At 44.1% G+C, this 25,800-nt stretch overlaps 1 protein-coding gene across 4 annotated transcripts in view; it reads right to left on the minus strand.

The window, feature by feature from the left end:
• Window positions 1-25,800, minus strand: part of LMO3 (LIM domain only 3) — a 211,077-nt gene that overhangs the window by 42,584 nt on the left and 142,693 nt on the right. For all 4 annotated transcript variants that reach the window (XM_029597333.1, XM_029597337.1, XM_029597334.1 and 1 more), the window contains exon 3: window positions 943-1,068. In XM_029597333.1, the coding sequence (XP_029453193.1) occupies window positions 943-1,068 (126 nt within the window). The remainder of the gene's footprint in view (window positions 1-942; window positions 1,069-25,800) is intronic.

A 25,800-nucleotide genomic window follows, 5' to 3' on the forward strand; every position in this document is an offset into this window, starting at 1 on the left:
AGCCTAATAAGTGATTAATACTCCCCACTGTGTGACATTTCTTTGGTGGTTGACCATATTAAGCTGGTCTTGTACTGGCTGATTAGGTTCCTCTGTTACATTTTAAATTTAACAGAACAGATTAAGATTCAGGAATTCCTACTGCAGCCTCAGATGACCATACATTATATTTTGCTAAAAAACCATTGCCCATTCCTACTGCCTCTGAGGTTTTTTTTTCATCCTCAAAGTGCCCAAAATCTTATAACACCTAAGGAAATACAATTGTGGAGGAGGGGGGGGGGGGGGGGTCCCTTCCCCAATGAAATCCACTCGCACGCATGCTCATTCTCTACAGCACACCACTCCCTCCTGAATGCCAGCACTATAAGCATTTTCAAAATGCACAGGCAAACTGTGCTAATCTTGTGTTTTGTGAGATTAACACAGCTGGCCTATAAAGCTCTAAAAAGGATTGAGGTGCCAGCATTCAAGAAGTGGTATCCCAAGTAAGAGGATATGTTTCCTATGCCACTATGTGATGGGGTTGCTGCTGCCTGAACTACAATGTGTGATTCCTGCATCAGTACAAAACCTTTTACCCTGGCCTGTTAGATATGGGCTCGCTGCAGAATTGATGGTCACTGGAAGTATAGGGGGAGATTACATTAAAATATAATCACCCTTAACAGTAACAGTGAATGACACAAAGACAGAAATGGTCCATCTGGTCCACCCAGCAAGGAGCTACTGCCACTCTGTAAATGACAGCCCCAACCCTTCAGTCACTATAGTTAATATGCCCAACCGCAATGCATTTACAATACAGCTGACTAATATGTTTTGAATTACTAGCCATTGGACTTTCCGAACTCATTTTGCTCCCAAAATATTAGAAGTAAGATAAAATGATACTTTATTATATAGAAAATGAGTTCCCTGAACACAAAATAGAATTCTTACCTCTGATTACAAAGTTGACAGGCAAAACAGTCCAGGTGGTAAACGTTATCCTTAGCTCTCATCACCATCTCAAAAGCAGGGATGAGCTTGCTACAAGCAGCACAGTTTCCTGTAACACCAAATAGCCTAAAGAGAAAAAACAAACCCAAACCCAGTTCAGTGCAGGCATACCTCTGCTTAGGCTTCTTGCTGTCCTGAAAACTATCCCTTTATCACAGTTCTCCCAGAGATTTGCTTTGAAACAGTGTTCTTAGGTGCAAGTGCCCCTAAATCATCTAATCACAGCACACCATGTGGAACAGAGGCAATATTATTTACAAGCATTTTCTACAGATGGCACATGTAGCAAGAACTTTTTTTTTCTGTTGAGGCAAACAAATGATAAATAGTGCAAGGCTATTGTACACCTATTTACATACAGGTGTCACATTGCATGAGTGAGCCGAAGCAGCAGCTTGGATCTCTTTAGCCCTGGCCCACTGTAGTTTACATGAAATCGAGGGCTAGATGTTTGGACCCCATGTACGTGGCATTTTCTCCCATATACAAAATGAGAAAAAGCCATTTCTACATCTGTCTTGGTGCTAAAAAACATTCAACATTAAAAGGAACTTTTATGAAACAATCGTAAGCATATGCAATACATACAGCAAGGTGTATGTTCAGGTGGCAGAAGGTAAAAAAGAGGCTGGTAACATATAACCAAGGAACAGTGGCATAAATACTGCAAGAACCATTTGAGATGGCTGAATGCCAAAATACAAATTCTCTTTTTAATCCTGTTTTTGGAGATTTCAGTAAATACTCTTTTGGCTATTAGAGAATGTGCTTTTAAAGAAAGCATAATGCACCCAGAAAATTCTTATGCTCCAGCGTTCCTTTCTACAGTCTCAGGAGCCAAGTTTATTTAAAGTGCTTAACAATCACAACTGCAACGGCTTATTAAAAATAATTTTCTGCCTGTGTATCGCAGTTAATGTGGTTTTTAAGTTGGGAGCCTGCTACATGAAAACACATCTAGTGGATTCTGCTCTGTGTGCTGCCTTAGAACATCACGCTGACAGGCGAGTTATAATGGCCCCCGGGGAGGCGCCAAATTAAAACACATTCTAAACTAATGAATTCAAAGGTGCGTTGCAGAAAATAGTTTGGTAACATGAAATATGACTTTCTAAAAAGTTGCACCCTGCTAAGGTTACTGAATTTCATCACGTGCTCTCTTAAATTCTAATTCAATTCCCCCCATCTAGTATTGTCTATAGATAAACAAAAGGGATTTTTCCAAGAGAACATACAAAAATAGTTTGGAACAATTTCTCACTAATGCATTCATTTTCCTGTTCTGGTGCTTATTTTGAAGAAGTTTCAGACAAGCCAGCCCAACATGCTTTTGCTGCTCTCTTCATAAAATAAAAGTGAAGAGACAGTAAAGATCTTGGCATTTTCTGGGCTTTTCTTTGCCTTCATTTTGTTGAAGTGCTTCCTGTTTTCAGATTCATACAGCCCTGTCCAAAACTGGACTTAACAGTTTTACATAAAAGAGGGAGAGGAGACTTCCAGAGTGAAGTCTCCACAGATGCATATTCATAAGAACTTAAGAAAATGCCATACTGGGTCAGACCAAGGGTCCATCAAGCCCAGCATCCTGTTTCCAACCGTGGCCAATCCAGGCCATAAGAACCTGGCAAGTACCCAAAATCTAAGTCTATTCCCTGTGCTATAAGCTACAGTTTGCCTATGGGCCTAAGAAGTTCATATTCTATCAAGCTCCTTTTATATAGCTTCAAAGAGAAGTGATAAAAACAGCCACAGTTTTGCAGTCTTCAGGACTCAGAAGGGATGGATATTAGGTGGTAGAATTTTGGTTAATTTAGATGAACAGTTTAATATTCCAGGCCTACAACCACAACACACACATCTCGGTGCCATTTTGAAATTCTGGACAGTTTGTACTCCCTACTCTCCCTCCCCACTCCCCCCAATTTTCAATTGCTCCAGCTCCCTGAGCATTTATCAGCTACCTGATTAGAATTTGTTTCCACACAAACCATTGATCATAAGCCTATTACTAGGCAAATGACAGTTAATTACCCACTACATTAACCACTGGGACCTGAGACCTGCTTCTGCTGCCATCAGTCAACATGATAAATGTGGCAAGTTCAGTAATGCATGGCCAGCTCTCAGCTGCCTGCTATAGTGTGAACAACCCTCAATCTCACTTCCAGGCCCTGGAAAATCTATGGCAATCTGCATAATTACAAGCTCTGGGTTAATAACAGACAAATGATTTGTTGCATCTAAACAAAGTCCTTGGAATGGACGTAGTCTCTGGCGACTGCTAGAGCTGCTGTTCTCCCACCGCTGTGCTTCTCACAGCAATGTGCCAGCAACACGGCCGTGCTGCTGCATCCCTCTTGTCTATTGCCCTGCAATTTATAGATTTTGCATATGTGATTTTTAATCACTGAAGAACTCTTGAAGTAATATTATCTTAATTATTCTCTGCTGCAACCAGGGAATTAGGCATCAGATAAGATTTTCTTCTCACACACTTCCTTGCCTCGCTGGAGGCTCCATCACTTTTCATCTACACCTGGACTCTGAAATCCTAATGATGAATTATTGCCCCTTTCCCTAAGAGGGTGAACCTTACACGGGAATATTTTACTGAACTGTCAGCTCCCAGACTGAGTGCGGAGAGGCGGAAATCTGATCTCATTAACTGCATTTGGTAAGACTTCCATCGGTTTAGTCCAAGGATCAAGCGATCAGTCACTCAACTTCATCCACTCATTTCAGAGTAGCATGTTAGCAAGACTTCTCTTCACACATGAAAAACCCTGCCGTAAGATGCAAAATTTGTACTTCCATGTTAAGTAGAATGGAGTACATAGTATATAGAGAATAACTAATTAGGGCATACAGACAATACACACAAGTAAAGGGAGGTGCAAAGTCAATTTTGTGCTAGAAAAAGGTATGAAGTATCCGGTTATACTTCAAGCCTATTAATACTTTTCAGAAAACATTTGGACAGCTGTATTGTACATTTATTCTTTATATTCCATATTCAATTGCCTGTAATCTTACAAGAATAATTGTGAGGATCACATAATAGCAAAGGCCAATATATTGGTTTAAAATGTTTTAACTAGTAAAAAAAAAAAAATAAGTTTAAGAAGCTGGTGACTCAAAATCCTTGAAGGGTAATTTTAAAATTGAGCATGGAGGAGGCCCATACATGCACCTATGCTGGGATTTTAAGTCATATGTGCACATTTGTGCATGTATGATTTTAAATACACTTACTGTGCACAAGTATACTCCTAATTTTAAGCGGTTACTTAAGCAAATGTATTTTGCATATCTTCCTTAGGACTTTAACGCATGTAGGTAAGCAGATTTTTAAAACATGCTCGTGCGAAAGACATTACTAATTTTTCCCAATTCCAGTTTTCCCAGTCAATCTCTAGGTCAGCCAGCCCCCTATGGTTCTTCATCCTGTATTCCCCCCAATAATCCTGGACCCCTCACCTTGTCATGTTAAGCCTAAAATGCAATTTCTGCAAACTTACACCTCATCAGGAACAGCAGTAAATACATGTGGCTAATAAGCCGCCTCGCGCTGTGGCCTCCGGTTTTAAAATATGGGTTTATGAGGACAACTGTTGTCCCTGCCCCAGAATGCCCATGCCCTGTCTTTTCTGCAGCTTGTGCATGTGCACATATGTACGTAATTAATGGCTTTTAAGATCCGTGATTATGAGCAACACTTAAAATTCAGCCCTGTATATAGATAGGAAAGAAATGCAAAACGTCAAACTTTAAACAAGTGAAGACCATTTACCACATCTTAGAGTCTGAGTAGATGTAGCCTTTACGAGGATGACAGCAGGTAAGGACGAAAAGCATCCAGGCTGCTTAAGTTCCTTCCCATTATAATGTCTTAGGCTCCAACTGATCTTAGTCTGGAGGGAGTGAGAACAGAAGCTGCATCTCTTTATGGGTAACTGGACTTGTTGGAGAAAAAAAAAAGTGCTTAACCGCATAAAAACCATGTAAAGCAATCTTGATTTAAGTAGTTTGAGAACTTGACTCAATCCTATATGTAGATCAAGGTTAAGATTAATTCTAAGTCTATAAATGTGAACTTGGAAAGGTCACTTTCTCAGGTGTGATAACTGGTTCTTGGGTATTTGATTCCCATCCAGTCAATGTTTGTGATATCTAGAGATAGTTAACCCTTAGGAGGAAAATCTTCAAAATAAATTAGGGATTTAGAAGATTCAATTAACCCCAATTTTAGTCCAATTGCTGGTCATTGACAAATCTAAGACAACTAATAATTTTACATTTAGATTTTATACTCATTCCTTAAAACAGTTTCATAAAAACTAAATAGATTGAAGTCCAGCAGCCAGGGCCACTTGTATGATTACCTGCTAGTGAGAGGTGGTAGGTGTACACTTAGTGTAAAGAGCTTCTGGCTTTCAGAGCACAAATATGATCTTTGGAGACCAAGGTGGCAGACCTGGAGGAGATAAGGCAAACAGAGGCATATAGAGGAGACCTTCAGAGACCTAGTGGCAGTCCCAACTCCAGTTTAGCAGTCCATGTGCTACTTTGGAGGAGCAAGGTCACCTGGAAGAAGGCCATCACCTTGGAGTGGCAGGAAGTGATCCTGTAGCTATGACCTGACTGCTAATTGATGCTCTCTCCTCTTGCATTGAAGCTCTCTCTACAGAGGCATGTGCCCAGGAAGAAAGGGTTATGACTGTTCTAGTTGGCAATTCAATTATTAGGGATGCATACAGCTGAATTGAGCATGAGGATCACTTGCCTGCCTGGTGAGGAGCTCCTGCTTGACTCATTTCCCAGCAAGGCAGTCAATGCTGCACTGTAGGAGGCGGATTTACTACGACTTCTGAGAGACACACAGTTCCTCTAAGCCCTGGGTCATGGAGAACATGGGATACCCATCCACAGCTGGTGAGGGGCATTAAAGAAAACCCCCACAGTGAGAGGTTCCTGAGATTAAGTACCAAAAAGTGTCAATTGGGTGCTGCAGTGCAGCAAGGCAACTAAAAGCAAGAAAAAAGAAAAAAAAAGTGTAAAGGATTTTGAAAAGTTGAGGAGAGTGTACATTTCATGCTGTACTTGTACAAAAAATGACTGAAAAGGCTCTTGAGGCAACACTTGCGCAGGAACTCCCACACATGCTCAAAGCTTTACTAGACAGGATGAGGGTATGGTGCTTTCCAATTACATCATTCAGATTATGGCTAATTCAGCCTGTTTATCAATGGAAAAAATGTATTCCATGCATAAATAAAAGTTTGAAGGAAGACCAAGCATTTAATGGTGCGGTGAAAGAGGTAGTTAAAGCCGAAAGAGCATTTTTGAAAAGAAAAGTGGACCCAAACAAAGAAAATAAGCAAGAGCATAAAGTACTGACAAGTTAGATGTAAAACAGCAGTAAGACTAAATATGAGAATCTTGCTAGAGGCAAAAAAAAAAAGTTATTTACCCGTAACAGGTGTTCTCCGATGGACAGCAGAATGTCTGTTCTTATACATGGGTGACATCATCCCATGGAGCCCAGCACAGAACTCTGATTTCAAAGATTCTACAGCTTTCAGCATGTTCTATTTGAGCATGTGCAGATGTAGTCACCTCCCTGCCTCCCAGGCAGGAGCCATCATGATAAAGCTAAGACATGGAGAAACCAACTCCCAGGGGAGACAGAAGAGTATCCCAAGGACTGACATCCTACTGTCCATCGGAGAACACTTGTTATAAGTAAGTAAACTCAGATTTTCTGAGATCATGCAGAATGGTAGTCCTCATATATAAGTGATATCCCAAGCTACAGGCTGCCCAAAAAAACAAAAAAAAAAGGGAAAACCCAAAGTGCAAAATGCACCTCTTGACTGTTGGCAAAAGAAATCACTATCTCCCTTTTTCTTTTTTTAGGCTGCCGGACCCAAAAACAAGCTCTAGGAAGGAAAGTTGTGTTCTATACCTCAAAGAGACCTATAGGACAGTATGACAAAAATCCAGTGGTGCGGCAATTAAGTGATGTGAACTCACTGCAAGCTACCCACTTTGCTGCACAAAAACAAAAACAGTCAGAGCTCAATGACAGCGAACCCTGAAATGGCCCACTTAGGCCTAGGTCTTCCTGGGTACAGGAAAGAGCACAAATCACTCACCAAGAAAAAAGTTAAAAGCTCTCGGACCAAGTCCACACAATTCTCTCAGGTGTCAGAAAAAAACCAAATAGACAATCTGAGGCTAGATAGCCCTCCAGAAACAAAACTATGAACTAGTAGCATCTGACTAGCAAGAACAGATTTCTTACACATAGCTATGCCCAATATTTGGCCATGAGAAACAACTGGCACAAAACTAAGAACTTGCTTCAAATTGGAAAGAGGATCAGGGTCTGTGACAGACCCCACCTGCCAAATGACTAACACAGAAGACCTGATGACCTAAGTCAGATGGCATGGAAATAAAAGTGCCGTAGCATGAAAGAGCTATACCCCAGTGGGAGCATCATGCTGGGCTTTGATTGAAAGCCACCCAATCTAAGCACTCATGTCGGGCATATTCTACCCAGCAGGAAAGCAAGCACATTGACCAACCAATCGATGCAAAAAAAGCCAAAAAGCTTTTCAACAAGCATTCTGGCCCAAAGCAAGGAAAGGATTGCATACCTCTCCTTGAAGCCATATGTTAAGACCATGCCCTTTCACATTATGGGTTCTTCCTTGACATTATGGCTAGAAGTCAGAAGCAGCAAAGAAATAAAAGAAGGCAGACCCCAGGGCTGAAAGGATAAAGAAACAGCCAATAAGCTGTAGTGACAGACACTGGGCACTACTCCAATCCCCTGCTGAACTTCCAAGTCAGGGAGCTATGACAGGGTTTGACTTAATCCATAGTTCCAACCTCCTTTCAGTAGCAACATAGTCAAATAGCACTCAGTAGTAACCCTAGATTCCAGTCAAAGGTGAACATCCTGAAGAAGACCAGAAGCCTCTCTGCTGAAAGAAAGAAACAGGAATACATGGACAATGACCACCTTCTCAACCAACACCCACCCCCATTGTAGAGGTTACACCTAAAAGAGGAGATGACAACCTCTACATGTCTGCAATTTGGATGCAGGGCCTCTTTTGCAAGATTCCCCACCCCATGAAGCATGCAGCCGTGGTTAGGGTAAGTTGTGCCAGAGCACCTCTGCATAACTCAAGTACTCTACCAGTATGGGTTTTGCACCTTAATGTATACATGCCATTTGGGATGCATGGGGAATGTGAAGACCTGAGGGGCTGAGGCCAAATCAAATGGCAGTACTTGATATTGGTAATGAGCCTGCTCCACCACAAAGCGAAGATACTTCCTGTGGTTCTGGGAAGATCGTGATGTGGGCATAAACATCCTTGAGATTGAGAAGCACAGCCAGTCACCTCTGAGGAGCAGGATCAGGGTTCCCAGAGAGACCATTTTGAACTTTTCCCTCTAAAGGAATATGTTCAAGGCTCTGAGATAGAGAATGGGGCGCAATCCCTCAGTTCTCTTTGGTATCAGGAAATACCTAGAGTAGAACCCTTGGTCCTGTTGGTGGAGGGGAAGAGGTTCTAGGGCACCTGCCATTAGAAGGGCAGAGAGCTCCGTCCGAAGTATTTCTGGCGGAGCAGACAAACCCCACGATGGACATGGGGGAAGTCTGCAGGAACATACCTGAAATTCAGCTGATGCCCCTGGCAAATGATTGCGAGAACCCAGTGGTGGGTGAAGTGAAGCAACCTGCCTCCTACAGGAGGGGGCATGATGCCAGGAGCATGGTGGACTGACAAGTTCCCTTGCCTCCAAGTCAAACCCATGGCAGGGGTCTGCTTGGGGCCTGGGGGTGCATGGCTGGCAAGAATGACCCCTGGAACCAGCGCATGGGGGTTCAGAGTCTGGGAGGCGGGAGAGTAATATTTCCTTTGCCAATAGAAGGCTTTTTGAGCTTTGTCAAGAGGCTTTCCTGTTGGAGGATAGCGGATCGGAAGTGCTAGCCAATAGCTGTTGAAGGGTCTCCTGGATGATCCTTCAATTGGGTTACCACAGCCCTGATCTTGTCCTAAAAGGGATTCGCTCCTGTACAAAGCAGATCAGCTAGCTTCTCCTGGATCTCCAGATGAAGGTCCGAAACCTAGAGCTAGGTCATCCTATGGGCACCAATGCCCACTGCAGCCACCCTAGCCACTGTTTCAAACACATCATACGTGGATCTCACCATGTGTTTTCCCACCTCCGTACTCTGTTCTACAGCAGAGAATGCCTCCTGCTGTGGTAGGCACTCCGCCAGGTCATGGACTTGCTTCCACAGGTTCCAATTGTATTGGGTTTATTTAAGGTTTGTTTTTTTTTATATACCACGGCACGTTTGGAACATCACCTCTGTTTACAGTGGAACATAATGCAGCAACATGCTTTACAATGAAACAAAAAACGTACAACAATGTTTGAAACATAAAAGTTATATACAGCAATGTTTGAAAATACATGGTAACTGTGTTCAAATGTTATATACAAATGTATATAGGGTTATATACAATTGGTAGGAGGTGATGTGGGCAGTAAGTATAGTGCTCTGAAACACCTTTCTACCTAGGGCAGGGATGGCAAACTCCAGACCTGAAGGACCACAAGCAGGCTAGGTTTTCAGGATATCCACAATGAATATGGCTGAAAAAAATCTGCATGCACTGCCTCCATTGGATGCAAATCTCTCTCATGCATGCTCATTGTGGATATCCTGAAAACCTTGCCTGACACACTGATGTTGTTTGATGTCTCCAGAGAATGCAGACCTCGTGCGGATCAGTAATTGATAGTCTGTGAGCACGGGAGGCACTACAGAAAACCAGACGCCGCCATGAAAAATAACCGGCGAGGTGTTGATGGCCGGCGGCCACAGAGAAGCAACATGGTGGAAACAGACCACAAGTAGGCAAAAAGAAAACCTATCACACTGAAAGTGCACTGATACAAGGGGGACCAGACACTGAAAAACAAATTCTGAATGAGAAAAATGATAAGGCCATCGCGGAAAGATTAAATGATTTCTTTGCTTCGGTGTTTACTGAAGAGGATGTTGGGGAGGTACCCGTAATGGAGAAGGTTTTCATGGGTAATGATTCAGATGGACTGAATCAAATCACGGTGAACCTAGAAGATGTGGTAGGCCTGATTGACAAACTGAAGAGTAGTAAATCACCTGGACCGGATGGTATACACCCCAGAGTTCTGAAGGAACTAAAAAATGAAATTTCAGACCTATTAGTAAAAATTTGTAACTTATTAAAATCATCCATTGTACCTGAAGACTGGAGGATAGCAAATGTAACCCCAATATTTAAAAAGGGCTCCAGGGGCGATCCGGGAAACTACAGACCGGTTAGCCTGACTTCAGTGCCAGGAAAAATAGTGGAAAGTGTTCTAAACATCAAAATCACAGAACATATAGAAAGACATGGTTTAATGGAACAAAGTCAGCATGGCTTTACCCAGGGCAAGTCTTGCCTCACAAATCTGCTTCACTTTTTTGAAGGAGTTAAACATGTGGATAAAGGTGAACCGGTAGATATAGTATACTTGGATTTTCAGAAGGCGTTTGACAAAGTTCCTCATGAGAGGCTTCTAGGAAAAGTAAAAAGTGATGGGATAGGTGGCGATGTCCTTTCGTGGATTGCAAACTGGCTAAAAGACAGGAAACAGAGAGTAGGATTAAATGGGCAATTTTCTCAGTGGAAGGGAGTGGACAGTGGAGTGCCTCAGGGATCTGTATTGGGACCCTTACTGTTCAATATATTTATAAATGATCTGGAAAGAAATACGATGAGTGAGATAATCAAATTTGCAGATGACACAAAATTGTTCAGAGTAGTTAAATCACAAGCAGATTGTGATAAATTGCAGGAAGACCTTGTGAGACTGGAAAATTGGGCATCCAAATGGCAGATGAAATTTAATGTGGATAAGTGCAAGGTGATGCATATAGGGAAAAATAACCCATGCTGTAATTACACAATGTTGGGTTCCATATTAGGTGCAACAACCCAAGAAAGATCTAGGTGTCATAGTGGATAACACATTGAAATCGTCGGTGCAGTGTGCTGCGGCAGTCAAAAAAGCAAACAGAATGTTGGGGATTATTAGAAAAGGAATGATGAATAAAACGGAAAATGTCATAATGCCTCTGTATCGCTCCATGGTGAGACCGCACCTTGAATACCGTGTACAATTCTGGTCGCCGCATCTCAAAAAAGATATAATTGCGATGGAGAAGGTACAGAGAAGGGCTACCAAAATGATAAAGGGAATGGAACAACTCCCGTATGAGGAAAGACTAAAGAGTTTAGGACTTTTCAGCTTGGAGAAGAGACGACTGAGGGGGGATATGATAGAGGTGTTTAAAATCATGAGAGGTCTAGAACGGGTAGATGTGAATCGGTTATTTACTCTTTCGGATAGTAGAAAGACTAGGGGGCACTCCATGAAGTTAGCATGTAGCACATTTAAAACTAATCGGAGAAAGTTCTTTTTTACTCAACGCACAATTAAACTCTGGAATTTGTTGCCAGAGAATGTGGTTCGTGCAGTTAGTATAGCTGTGTTTAAAAAAGGATTGGATATTCTTGGAGGAGAAGTCCATTACCTGCTATTAAGTTCACTTAGAGAATAGCCACTGCCATTAGCAATGGTTACATGGAATAGACTTAGTTTTTGGGTACTTGCCAGGTTCTTGTGGCCTGGATTGGCCACTGTTGGAAACAGGATGCTGGGCTTGATGGACCCTTGGTCTGACCCAGTATGGCATTTTCTTATGTTCTTATGTTCTTAAGCAGAGCTCCAAAACTGCAAGGCAACTAACACTGTGGAAAACAAGACTGAAGGGGGACCCCGCGTGTACAGACGGATAGTGGCATGCTCAGTGCGCAAAGTTTTCCATGCTTGGCTCCATCTGATGTCACCCATCTATGAGGACTACCATTGTGCTTATCCTAGGAGAAACCGGTTAAGACGGGAGAGTAGGACTAAATATTCAGTTTTCCAAAACAGAGAAAGATCATACAGTCCTAGGACTTGTGTTTAACAGTCATAAATGATTTGGGAAAGGGAACAGGTGAGGTGATCAAATTTGCAGATAAAATTATTCAAAGTTGTTAAAAAGCAGTGGAATGCAAGGAACTATAGAAGGACTGAGACTAGGAGACTGTGCATCTGAAATTTAATGTGGGCAAGGCACATAGGAAAACAAGAATTGTCATGCTGGTTCAGATCAAGGGTCCATCAAGCCCAGTACCCTGTCTCCAACAGTGACCAATCCAGGTCACAAGTACCTGGCAAGTACCCAAACAGTAAACAGATCCCATATTGCTAAAGCTCAGCAATATGTAGTAGTTTTCCCCCCCCAAGTCCACCTGGTCAACAGTTTATGGACTATCCAAACTTTTTAAAATCCAGCTACATTAAGGATCCAATTTTAAAAGCGTTGCTTGTGTAAAGGCCCAGATACCTTTACCTAAGAAAGGGGAATAGTCTCGGCATGACTATACATATTTGTTTATCGAGTTTTATATACCATTGTTCGGTTTCGCCATCACAACTGTTTACAAAGTTTCGATGTTTAACAGTGTTCAAAATATTCATGCGATTAACAGTTATTGAAGGAGTTATAAACTTAGTTCGGTTGTCAAACTGTACAGGTTATATTACATATGCACATAGTGATGTATTTTAAAACAAACCTACATATTGACACGTGCACTTCCATTGTAGCAAAATTTGTGCGCATGTTTATGTGCATAGCTGCCCAAGAGACTTTCAATTAGCTGCTTGGCAATTCCTGCTTCCACTCTGTGGGTGAACATGGCCTAGCAAATGCAAAGTGGGTGGGAGGGAGTACTCCCACTGTGTTCTGGCACCCACTGGGAAAGTCTTGACCCTTCATTGTGGACTCAGGGCCAGCCAGGGTCACATAGGGAACACCCGTCAGAATATTAGGGATAGACTGGGACAATTAGTTTGCTACCTCATGTATTTGACTGGGTCTTAGAGGAACAAACTGCAGCGAACAAGAACCTTAATGGGGGGAGTAGCAACCACATATTGAGGGGTGTGAGACACTGGGTCACACTTTCCTTTCAAAATGACTAGTCACCATATGGGTACTCATGACTAAGGTGGAGGGATCCCGCACACAGGGTCTACAGGACATTTCCTTTTTAGATCTGTCAGAGGAGGAAATCATGAGCAGTTTCAGGTTTAATAAGGAAGCCATACAGTATCTATACCAGCAGTCAGAGCCAGACCCTACAACCCACCAGCCAGAGGGGCCATGCCTTGCCCACACATTTCAAGATCACTATTACCCTAGCCTTTTTTTGCTACCAGAATCTTCCAAACTCCTCTTGGGGTCATGGCCAGCATCAGCCAGTCCACCACCTCCATGTGCATCGATAAGATCCTGGCTGCCTTGCTAAGGCAAACATGCCAATATATATACTTCTCTCAGAACAGCTGGCAGAAGGAACAAATCATGCAGGATTTCTACCAAGCAGTACATATTCCCTCCATTCCAGGGAATATTGATTGCACATATACCCCTATAAGGGCACCAGGGGGAGATAAGGCAGTCTACCACAATGGCTTCCTCTCACTCAATACGTAAGTGGTCTATCATGCGAAAGGCCTCATCCTGGACATCATGCCCAAGTTTCCTGGATCCACTCAAGATGCCTACATCCTCTTGCAGTCAGGAATTCATAAAGGAAGAATGCATCACCGGGGGCTGGTTACTAAGTAAGAATGCATCCATTGCTACCACATCACAACTAACCTCTCTAGTTGGCCTGCCTGCCCGCCCAAGACAACAGCTCTGACCCAGCCTAATCCCCTAATGTGAAGTACAACCTAAAAAGCCTATTCTAACTTTCTCCTCTGGCTTCTCCCTTACAGGTGACAGACCCGCTCAAAAAAAACTTGGCTTATGATCCCTGTGGCCACCCTACAGATGTACAGTACAACAGGATACAATGGCTGACCAGAGCAGTCATGGACAGAACCTTTCACCTACTCACACATTTCCACTGTCTGGATAAGATCTGGAGGATGGCTCCACTACAACCCACCTAAAGTGAGATCTTCCTAACCTGCTGTATGCTACATAACTTTCCAAAACCAGATGCATGCTTCTACTAGAGGGACTGGATAAGAATACGGATGAAGAGAAAGAACAGCTTAGTCTGGAGGAATTGCAAGAGATACACCGCCACAATCAAAATCAGGCTAAGGAGGAAAGGAACACTGATAAAGATATTTTTTGCTGTGAAAGTGCATTTGTTTACATGTGATTTGTGTAGTGCTATACATCAGACATTTAGCTCCTCTTTTTAGCTTGGGTGTGCCATGTGCTGGAGACTTGGGCGCTCTTGGTGAGAGCTCCTGTGCAGCAGAGTTTTCTTGCTCCTCATACTGCCCTCAAAAGGTGCAGGACCTGGCAGCTCAGGAAGGTGGCTCAGAAGGGTCTGGCAGGTGGTGAAGGTGCATATTGTGGAGCTGGTGGTGGCCACAACTGCTAAGGCAGCATGTAGTCAAGCAGCTCCTTCCAGACAGCTGTCTGGGGTTCCTTCAAGCTAGTGAAGACCCCCATATTTTCACTATCATTGCCCATCCTTCCTTCCAGATGTCTATCTGGAGGCCATGGAGCTCTGAGTTGAGTGCACCCACCTCCTCCAGGAGCCAGGCATTTAACTGAATCAGGAGCCACTCTGCTGGTCTGGCCCACACTTGCTGTTCTGCACCTTCCTCTGTTGGCAGCTGCTCTCCGTGGGACCACCTGCTGGTTTATCTCATGGTGAATCTAGCCCAGCTTGCTAATCCTCCTCCAGTCTTGCAGATTTGCTGCTGCTCTTCCCCCCCCCATGGGTGCCCCTTCTGCTGTCTCCTCCTCTTCCATGTCAGGCAGCTGGTGGATATACCAGTGAGGCCTTTGTACACCACTTGGTCCTGCCTGTTCTTCGTGCTGGCCCCTTGCAACAGTGATAATGGTATGTGTTTTAGGTTCACATAATAGGTGCGTATATTATCGCAGGAATTTCAATAAGAACAGTACAGCTTCAAGCTCTTTGAGCACCTCCTGGTACTCCAGTGAAAGTCTCAAGCATGTACCTCTTCCAGACATTCCCTGGAAACACAAGTTCTTGCTCAGCCTGCAGAGCACCAACTATCAGCAAACACTCTTGAAAAGTGTTGCTTACTGGCTTTAGATGTGGTGACCAGCAAGCGCAGCTCTCACATTCAATTCATAGGGAAGAAGAGGTAATATGCCTATGAACTGTCCATTTAGTTGGGGCCAGAGGAAGAGGAAAGTGGACAGCAGTAGGTCATGTGCCCAACTATTTACAAAATGTACAAAAAAGGGGGACAGGGAGGAGCAAACAAGTTGCCAAACAAAAAGCCACAGGAATTAGGGACACATGCAAACTCAGATTTAGGAGTCTGCTCAGGATGCATGTTGCCTCCTGGCAAGAATCTGTATTACCATTGCCAGGTGCTGAAGTGCCTGACTAGGGCAGCACACCATCCTAAGCATACTCCCAATGGCTGCTTCTGTCATCCTCTGCCCCTCTGTCATCAGCTGCACTGTAGCCTTAAACTGGTGTCTAGAAAGAGGTTCATTGCTGGAGGCAGATGATCCCATTGACAAGCCTCTGTCCAGTTATTGTGGTGCAGTCCCAACCATTCAAGGATATATAAAACTCAGCTATTAATGTCCCATCAGCCTGCACAGTCTTTAGACAAGGAGTCATCACCAGAATTCCTCTTCAATCTCCATCCTTTGCCCACTCTCTGCCATCGAGGAAGATCATTAAATGCAGCAGATGTACATTGTGGCACACTAGAAAATGAAAGCCCTGCATTCCGCAAGATGGCCGGCGCTTCAACTGTCTTAGCTTTAGAAGTAATTCCCTGGATCATCATTGATATGCCAAATGGAAATAACCAGCAATATTTAAACCCCTCCTTGCAAAGTGCAGTGGTTATCTCCTTAAACTCCATTCATTTTCTGATCATGGGTGATAGACTGGCATAGATAGATATGCTGTGGGAATACCAGTCCACGTTAGCTGCTTTCTTACCTCAGCTAATAATTGTTCCTTAATAGAATAGCAGTGAAAGCAAATGAGAAATTGTTTCTTGGCTTATTATCTAACTTTAGGGTCCAAAGTGTAGCAAGCCCATTACAGCTCTAATTTTCAGCCACTCAATATTCTTCCCCCGTGGTATTAGAACGCAACAAGAACGTGCACATTTTTTGAATCACCTCTGCAGTTACTCTTCCATTTTGGTAATCCCACGGAAACTTAAGTTACTCAGCCAAGATCTGTTTTCTATGTCCTCCAATTTCTCGGCCAACTCCCTATTTTTGGTTGCCAGCCATGCACACCAAGACCACAAATCTTTAATACCAATCTTTCCTCTCTGAGATCAGAGACAATCTCCCTTTTTTCCTTCATTGTCCTCTGAAGATTGCAAAGCCATTACCTAAATTCGTCACGAGTCTGGATCAAACTGTCCTCTGCATTTGTCAGCTTTCCCTGTTTCTCACCATCCACCATGGTAGTACCTGCAGCCTTCTTCAGTTCCTCAGAGGTCAGATTCCACCATGGTTTTCATAGAACTGCTTGAAATCTGGAACTTTACCTGATAGACATCTCAGCTACTATGGTAAATGATTTTTGTATTTATTTAGTCCCAATATTAGAGGATATGGAAAATACTGAATGGATGAGCTTAAACAGGAGCCAAGAGCTCAGATTTTATGCTGCATTGCTACTGACATCACATCCTCTCCCAGTTTTATTTTCCTTGCCTTTCCCAATTTCTAAGTTTGCAATCCTTGGCTCAGTATAAAGTGGCAGTCAAAACAGCAAAAGTACTGTCTCCCTAGTTTCATCACTTTGTACTTGCTCACATTAAATTTCATCAGCTATATGGATGCCCAGGCTTCTAGTCTCAAAGTCCTTCTGCAATTTCTTACAGTCTGCTTGTGATTTAATTCAAAATTATCCCAACTACCAGGTACATGATGAGTGTTGTACTAGGAGTTACTACCCAGGGAAAGGACCTTTGAGTTCCTATGGAACATCAGTTAAAACCCTGGCTCAGTGTGTGGTGGTTTAAAAATAAGCAGATAGAATATTATGGATTACCCAAAAAGGAATGAGAATAAAGTGTAAGCTATTGCCTCTTTCAAGCTGTACTGTATACAATTCTGGTTTCCCCATCTCAAGACAGACAGTGAAACTAGAAAATGTAGAGGAGGGCAACAAAAACAACAAAGGAGATGCAACATCTCTCCAATGACAGACTAAGGTTCTCCAGGTTGGAAAAGAGATAGCTGTTGAGTGGATGTGATAGTTTATAAAAGTCATGAAGGAATTGGAATGGGAAAAAAGGATGGTTATTTACTCTTAAATACTAAAACAAGGGGATAATCCAAGAAAAGCAAGTTTGCTTACCATAAACTGTTTTCAAGGATAGCAGGATTTAGCCATGCTGCCTGGGTAACATCATCCGGGCATCACGGGGCAGAGCTGTCTAAGCTCTGCGTTTCCCCCCTGTACAGCTGTACTGCTCTTCCCGCATGACAGTCTCCTCAGTTGATTATAAAACAGATCTATGCAGACAAATTCAGATGGCTGTCCAGGGAGGAGGGAGGGTTCACTTGGCTATCTACGGAACACACCATTTATGGTAAGAAAACGCACCCCACCCCCATTAATAATCAGGCTTATTTAGCCATGCTGTTTGGGAGTCCCAAACTGAAGGTTACTTGTCTTAGTCATCAGTCTCAACTAGTAACTTGTGCTTGAGAACAGCCATTACTTTTGTTGGAAGTGATGCAAAATTGCTGATCCCAATGCACTGTCAGCAACTGTTGCTAGAGACAGTTGTGGGATTTGAATGTGTGAATTGATGACCACATTGCTACTTTACAAATATCTTGAATCTGTACACTGTACAAGTGTGCTAATGAAGTCACTGTTGCTCTGACCTGATGCACCTTAATTGGATTATGGAGTACCACTGAATGCGATGTGTAACATTTGAAAGCACCAAGTTACCCAACTGAATAGCATTTTTTGTAAATCCAAATGACCTGGAAAAAGTAAGTCGGGATGTACGTTTTACCTGCTCGAGTTCTTCTTTTGGACTGCAAGAGAGCCATAGCATATTACAAATGTGTGAAGTGCTTTTTCCCTTCTATTCACACAATGTTTAGGAAAGAAGGTGGGTAATAAAATTGTTAGATTCAAGCGAAAAGCTGACACCACCTTAGATAAAAAGATAGGGTGTGCATGCAGTAAAACCTTGTGGTGGAATTGCAAGTAAGGATGATTGGTCACTAGGGCTTAAAGTTCACTCATTCGCCTAGCAGATGTGATCACCACAAGGAAAAGTACCTTCCAAGTTAGGTGCTTCAAGGATGCAGATCCCATAGGTTCAAAGGGAGCACCCATTAGGCTTTCCAGGACAATGTTCATTTCCCACGGGATAGGAAGTTTCCATAGTGTTGTGTGAACATGAAGTAGATCCTCTCAAAGTGCAAGATCAGGAGTTGTGAAGAGATGGAGGGGTTTTCTCCTGTGGCGTGATAAGCTGCTACTTTAAGTATACACACTGAAGGCATAATTCTTCCTGGAGGAGGTTTTTTTTTTTGTTTTTTTTTTAAACTGCTATCAGTGTCCGCGATATGGAGGTGGGAAATGGAAGTGTCCTAGGACCTCCCACTCAATCTCCATGCTGTCATTTGGAGGGAAGAGTGCATTGGGTGAATAAGTGTTCTGTTCTCCTGTTTTAGTAATTGTGTGCTGTTCCCCAGAAATACTGGTGGAAAGTGGAAAGATTTACTAGGCAGGCATACCACAGCTGTCTTGGTCACCCTAGAGCAATAAGTGTCATGTCTGCCTTGTCCAATATACATTTCTGTATCGTGCGTGATATTAGTAGAATTGGGGGATACATGTACAATAGGCCCCTTGACCAGGGGATCAAAAGAGAGTCTTGATATACTCTTCATTTGCTGGGGAGAATTGAACAAAAGGTGTTTAGTTTCATGTTGTGCTCAGATGCGAATGTATCTTTTAAAACTTTGTTTTCATTATATTAAATGAAAATATAGTTTGCAGCAAGAACATTGATATTTTTACAAATAACGAGTTATAATAATTTTGCTCTGCAACTGCCAAAGCATAAAAGGGCGAGCAATGCAGGAACATAGCTAATACATTAAAAACAAAATACACCTGATTTAGACTTTAAATTGTACTTTCCCTAATATACAAAACTTCCAACCCATGCTCAGCATTTATTCAAAATAAAGGTTTCCAAATGCAAAGGATCTGTAATATACTTAGACTGAAAAGTAAAACATCTACAGGGAAATTTTAGAAAGATGCCAAGGGCAATCACTGTACAATCTTCAGTAAAAGGAAATGTCTTCTATGAGCTTGTGTAGGTTGGGAGATAGACATCTTTTACCCACAAAAGTAAAACAATTGTTGCTTACCTGTAACAGGGGTTCTCACAGGACAGCAGGATGTTAGTCCTCACATATGGGTGACATCACCGGATGGAGACCAATCATGGAACACTTCTGTCAAAGTTTCCAGAACTTTGACTGGCCCCTACTGGGCATGCCCAGCATGGCACTAACCCTGCAGCCAGCAGGGGTCTCCCTTCAGTCTTGTTAAAAAGCTACAGGTAGTGCCGAAAATAAAATAAGAAAACGTTACGAACCCAACACAGCGGGGCGGCAGGTGGGTTTCGTGAGGACTTACATCCTGCTGTCCTGTGTGAACACCTGTTACAGGTAAGCAACATTTGCTTTCTCACAGGACAAGCAGGATGGTAGTCCTCACATATGGGTGAGTACTGAGCTGAGGAAGTCCGAGTATGCACCAAATGTACTCAGGTTTGCAAGGCATTAGGCTTGGGATGAAATTTGGCAGAGGGCATCCTGAACCCCACCGGGCAGGTGGAAGGGTGTGGGTACGTCACGCTGTAAATAGGTTGCGCAAAACAGACTGGCCGAAGATGGAATCTTGTCTTCCGGCTTTGTCTAAGCAGTAGTGGGCTGTAAAGGTATGGAGAGAACGCCAGGTGGCAGCCCTACAAATGTCAGGAAGCGGCACAGAGGGTAGGTGTGCTACTGAAGTTGCCATGGCCCTCACAGAGTGTGCTTTAACACGGTCTTGAAGTGGAATGCCCACTTACTGATAGCAAAAGGATATGCAGTCCACCAACCAGGAGGAGAGTCTGGGGCAGCCTGTGGTAAACAATTGATAGGATGGAAAGAAACAATTGAGTGCTTTTCCTGTGGGCAGCTGTATGGTCTTGGTAGAACGCTAGAGCCAATTTGCAGTCAAGGGTATGCAGAGCCTGCTCTCCTGGATTGGAATGGGGCCTGGGAAAAAAGGTAGATAGTATAATGAATTGAGATGAAATTCCGAAACTACCTTAGGCAAGAATTTAGGGTGAGTGTGGAGTACTATCTGGTCCGTCAGAAGTTTAGTGTAAGGCGGATAGGTAACTAAAGCCTGTAATTCACTAACTCTGTGAGTGGAAGTGATTGCCAAAAGGAAAATCACTTTCTATGTGAGATATCGAAGGTCACAGGATTGAAGAGGCTCGAATGGTGGTTTCATGAGCAGACCCAAAACTAGGTTGAGGTCCCAAGAAGGGGCTGGAGGACGCAGAGGCGGCTTGAGGTGAAGCAAGCCCTTAAAAAAAACGTGTTACAAGGGATTGTACTGATATGGGAACATCTGATACCTTTATGGAAGGCGGCTACCACACTGACATGCATTCTGATGGAGGAAGTTTTTAGACCTGACTCAGACAAGTGCTAGAGATAGTACAGGAACTTCGTGATTAGATAGGTAAAGGGGTCAAGGGACTGAGAAGAGCACCATGATGTAAACCTGGTCCATTTGTAAGAACACAATTTTCTCGTGGAAGGCTTCCGTGAAGCAATCAGGACATGGGAAACTGGTTCAGAAAGGTTAAGTGGCTGAAGGATTCACCTTTCAACATCCATGCCGTCAGGGACAAGGCTTGCAGATTGGGGTGGCGCAGGCACCCGCCGTTTTGAGTGATTAGAAGCAGGTCCATTCCCAAGGGAATATGCCTGTGAATGGAGAGATCCTGAAGTATTGGAAACCACACTTGGCGCGGCCAGTGAGATGCTATCAGGATCAATGTTCCCTTTGTCCTGACGTAACTTCACGAGAGTCTTCGAGAGAAGTGGAAGTGGAGGGAATGCATATAGGAGACCGGTTGTCCATGAGAGGGAGAACGCATCTCTTGGTTGTGAGTGTTGGCTGCAAGTGAGAGAGCAGAAGTTGTCTACTTTGCAATTTTGAGGTGACGCAAAGAGGTCTATTTGAGGATAACCCCATTGTTGGAAGATACGAGTTCGCTACTGAGGGGTTGAGAGACCACTCGTGCTGTTGAAAGGTGCGACTCAGCTTGTCTGCCAAAACATTGTCCACTCCCGGCAAGTAGGTGGCCCTGAGGTACATCAAGTGGGAGAGGGCCTCTGCCCAAATCTGTGCAGCTTCCTGACACAGAAGGTAGGAGCCCATCCCTCCCTGTTTGTTGATGTACCAATGGCCACCTGGCTGTCCCTGTCTGAATCAGGATGACTTGATTCGAGAGGCGATCCTGAAGTACCCTGCGAGCATATCTGATTGCTCGAAGCTCCAGGAAATTTATTTGGTGTTTGGCTTCCTCTGGAGACCAAGATCCTTGTGTCTGCAGATCGGCCACGTGGGCTTCCCAGCCAAGGTTGGAAGCATCGGTGGTGAGTATTATTTGAGGGTCTGCAGCCTGGAAGGGCAAGCCTTGGAGGAGATTGATCTGATTTCTCTACCAGGCGAGAGACTGACTGAGTGAGTCAGTTATGTGGACAATGGTTGACAGGGGCTGAATGGATTGAGTCCATTGTGACCTTAGAGTCCACTGCATAACTTATGGCCAAGCGGGCCATTGGGTTGACCTGAACTGAGGACGCCATGTGTCCCAGGAGGATGAGAAAGTGGTGTGCAGTCGTGGAGTGCTGAGACTGCAGCTGGTGTGCAAGAGACACGAGAATGAGAGCTCGCTGTCGAGGCAGAAAAGCTTTTGCCTGCAAGGTGTTCAAGTCTGCCCCAATGAACGATAAGGTTTGAGATGGGACTAAGTAGGATTTGTCAGTTGACGAGAAATCAGAGTGAAATTAGAGTGTGTAAAGTAAGATGTAGGGACGACAGAGCAGCTTGCTGAGTGGGAGCCCTGATTAGCCAATCGTCTAGATAGGGGTAGACGTGAACACCTTGAGTCCTGAGGAAGGTTGCAACTACGACGAGGCATTTTGTGAAGACTCGTGGTGCAGACGCGAGGCCGAATGGAAGCACTCTGTATTGATAATGCTTGGGGCCTACTAGAAACCTCAGGTATTTGCGATGGGATGGAATTATCGCGATATAAGCATATGCGTCCTGGAGATCGAGAGAGCAGAGCCAGTCTCCTCTTGTAGAAGAGAGCCCAAGGTTACCATTTTGAACTTCTAGCTGGAGGTACTTGTTGAGGGCACGTAGGTCCAGAATTGGACGAACACCCCCCGATTTTTTGGGGATTAGAAAGTACTGGGAATAGAACCCTAGCCAGGCTGAGAGTAGGGCACTGGTTCTATTGCATTGGACTGGAGGGAGACCTCCTGTTCCAGAAGGATGGAGTGATCAGATGGTCTCCATATCTGTAGAGGTGGGGAGTCCGGTGGAATGGAGAGAAAGTTCAGATGATAATCCTGAGCAATCATCGCCAGGACCCACTGGTCTGAGGTGATTGTGCTATTTCCACAACAGGTGGCACTCAATCGACCTCCCACTGGTATGTGGGGCAATGGAAGCTCGCTGCTGCTCTCTGTGCAGGAGTCAAAAACCAGAAGCAGGACCTGGTTGAAGAGCTGCTTGCGGTTTTTGTGTCTGACTAGACTAGATTTTTTGAAATGGTCTCATAGAACGGGTTCTAGTTGGTGGCAGGTAGGATTTCTTCGGGCGGAAAGAATGACTTTAGAGTCCTTTCGGAAGGGCTGTTTTGAAGAGTACTCAGAAGGCATCAGAGAGCTGTCTTAGGGTCTCATGATGGTCCTTGAGTTCTGCCACCGTTCGTTGAATCTGCTCGCCAAACAGATCATCACCTACACAAGGCAGGTCAGATATTCTGTCTTGCACTTCAGGGCAAAGGTCAGAAGACTTGAGCCAGGCCCATAGTCTTGCCGAGATAGCAGCTGCAGATACCCTGGTAGCAGTGTCAAAGATATCGTAAGATGATCTGATCTCATGCTTGCCTGTCTCAAAACTCTTGTTTACTAGGGTTTGGAGTTGATCTTGAAATTGCTGAGGCAGGGAGTCTGTCAAGCTTTGTATCTGCTTAAATAAGACCCTATTATATTGGGTCATATACAGCTGATAAGAGGCAATTCTGGAGATGAGCATTGATCCTTGGAAGACACGGTGACCAATGGCATCTAGAAATTTCTGTTCCTTGCCTGGGGGAAAGAAGTGAGGTTTTGATCTCCTTGCTCTTTTCTGGGCAGATTCTACAACCACAGACTAGTGATCCAATTGAGGTTTGTGAAAGCCTGGAGCTGACTGTATGAGATAGGTGGTGTCAGCTTTCCTGTTGACTGGAGCAACAGAGCCAGGATGTTCCCAGTTCTTTTTGAGGAGATCCTGAAGAACCTGATGGATAGGGATGGAGGTTATTTCCTTGGGAGCATCCAGGAATTGTAGCAACTCCATTTGATGTCTATCGTCCTGTTCCGCCTGTAATTGGAAGGGAACCAATTCAGACATCTCCTTCACAAAATTTATAAAGGAAAGGTCCTCTGGAGGAGAACGCTTTCAGTAGGTGAATGTGGTGAAGAATCATCAGTCCAGGTATCATAGTGATCAGCAGCTGCTCCTCTAGGGACTAGAGGACGGGGCGGTGGGATCCCTGAAGGTCCTGGTCTTGGCTCCGAAGGAATAACTGGAGGCACCGATGAAGGCATCAAAGGAACCGGTGCAAGCATCTAGGTCATCGATGGATGGCTCTGTGGCGCCAACGGATGTATCGGCACCGATGGATGGATCGGTGGAACGACAGACGTATCAGAATCGATGGCTGAGGCATCGGCAGAACTCCCGATGGAGGGATGCGGAACGGAGTTTCTCCTCCCGATGACAAAGTAAGCGGGGAGGGTACCAGAGCCACTGGTGACCCAGGGTCCATCGGTGGAAAAGTGGACATGAGTGCTTCCATCCTCGAGAGCAGCGGTGCCAATGCTGCTGGGATCGGGTCGGTGGTCGGTTCCGCAATCTGTACGAGGAAGTTTGAGTCTATGCATTGCCTTGATGGCCTCCTGAACCATCCGGTCCAGTTCTTCTCGGAGACCTGGAGCAAGCAGCCCCGGCCCCCGGAACAGAAGGAGGCAGAGGCATAGCCGGAGGGACCACAGTTAAAGGCGGAGTCGCGGCTCCCAATACCCTGTCGGGTGAGGGTTGCCTCTGTGACCCGGTCGCCGAAAAGGTCAGCGCCTTTTCTGGAAGGGGTTTCTTAGACGGCGGCTTGGACGATGGAGAGGTCGATGATTTTGCTCCCTCGATGGCCCGAGATTTGCGATGCCGGTGGCGATGTTTATCTCTACGATGCCCACAGTCCTGAGGGGGAGTAGAGAGTGTTAAAGGCCAAGAAGTCCTACCCCCCCCCCCCTCACACAGGACATTAAGGAACTTAAAAAAACAGTATTACAGTGGGCTCTGGTAGAATTAGACCTGTGATCCGGAGACACACAGTGTATCAAGTGCAACAAGTACAAAATGCTTCTCTGTATTAAATACTGATGAAGTTCTTGAGAAAAAGATTGAAGTGTTATCTGAAAAGAGAGAAGAAACCCAATGTATACAGAATTTCCAGATCAGAAACCAAAGAAAAAAGCTCACTGTGATGGATGACTCTGCAATCAAAGGCACTAATACAAAAGGAAAAGTGGATAACAAAACTCAACTAAAGAGGTCACAAAAGGAGTCCAGGAACAGCAGTAACTTGAATGAGGAAAGCTGGAAAGCTATGAGCACAAATGCTCGTAGTTTGGGCAATAAAATCCCAGATCTGCAAGCTCCAATGGTGGAGGCGAAGTTGGACGTTGTTGCTGTCACGGAAACGTGGTTTACGGAATCTCATGACTGGGATACGGCAATACCAGGCTATAACTTAAGGAAGGATAGAGAGGATAGGAAAGGGGGGAGGAGTGGCTCTTTATGTCAGAAACAATATCCAAGCATGTGAGCGGCAAGGAAGATGGGGCAATGAAGCAGCAATATGGGCCAACCTAAAAAAAAGATAGGACATCCATTTTTATTGGAGTGGTTTACAGGCCTCCAAACCAAAAGGAAGAGATGGATAGAGATCTGGTTGAAGACATCCAAAATATAGGAAAGAAGGGAGAAGTGGTGATCGTTGGAGACTTTAATATGCCAGATGTAGACTGGAGAATCCCCATCTGCAGAATCTAATAGTAGAGAAATAGTGGATGCCCTGCAAGTAGCTTTGTTCAAACAAATGGTTATGGAACCCACGAGAGAAGGAGCTATACTGGACTTAGTGCTCACTAATGGAGATAATGTCTCTGATGTCCAGGTGGGTGCCCACCTCAGCACCAGTGATCAAAAGACATGGTTTAATATCACAAAAAAGGTACAGAAA

Source organism: Rhinatrema bivittatum, chromosome 4 (assembly GCF_901001135.1).
Source record: "Rhinatrema bivittatum chromosome 4, aRhiBiv1.1, whole genome shotgun sequence".
Lineage (NCBI taxonomy): Eukaryota > Metazoa > Chordata > Amphibia > Gymnophiona > Rhinatrematidae > Rhinatrema > Rhinatrema bivittatum.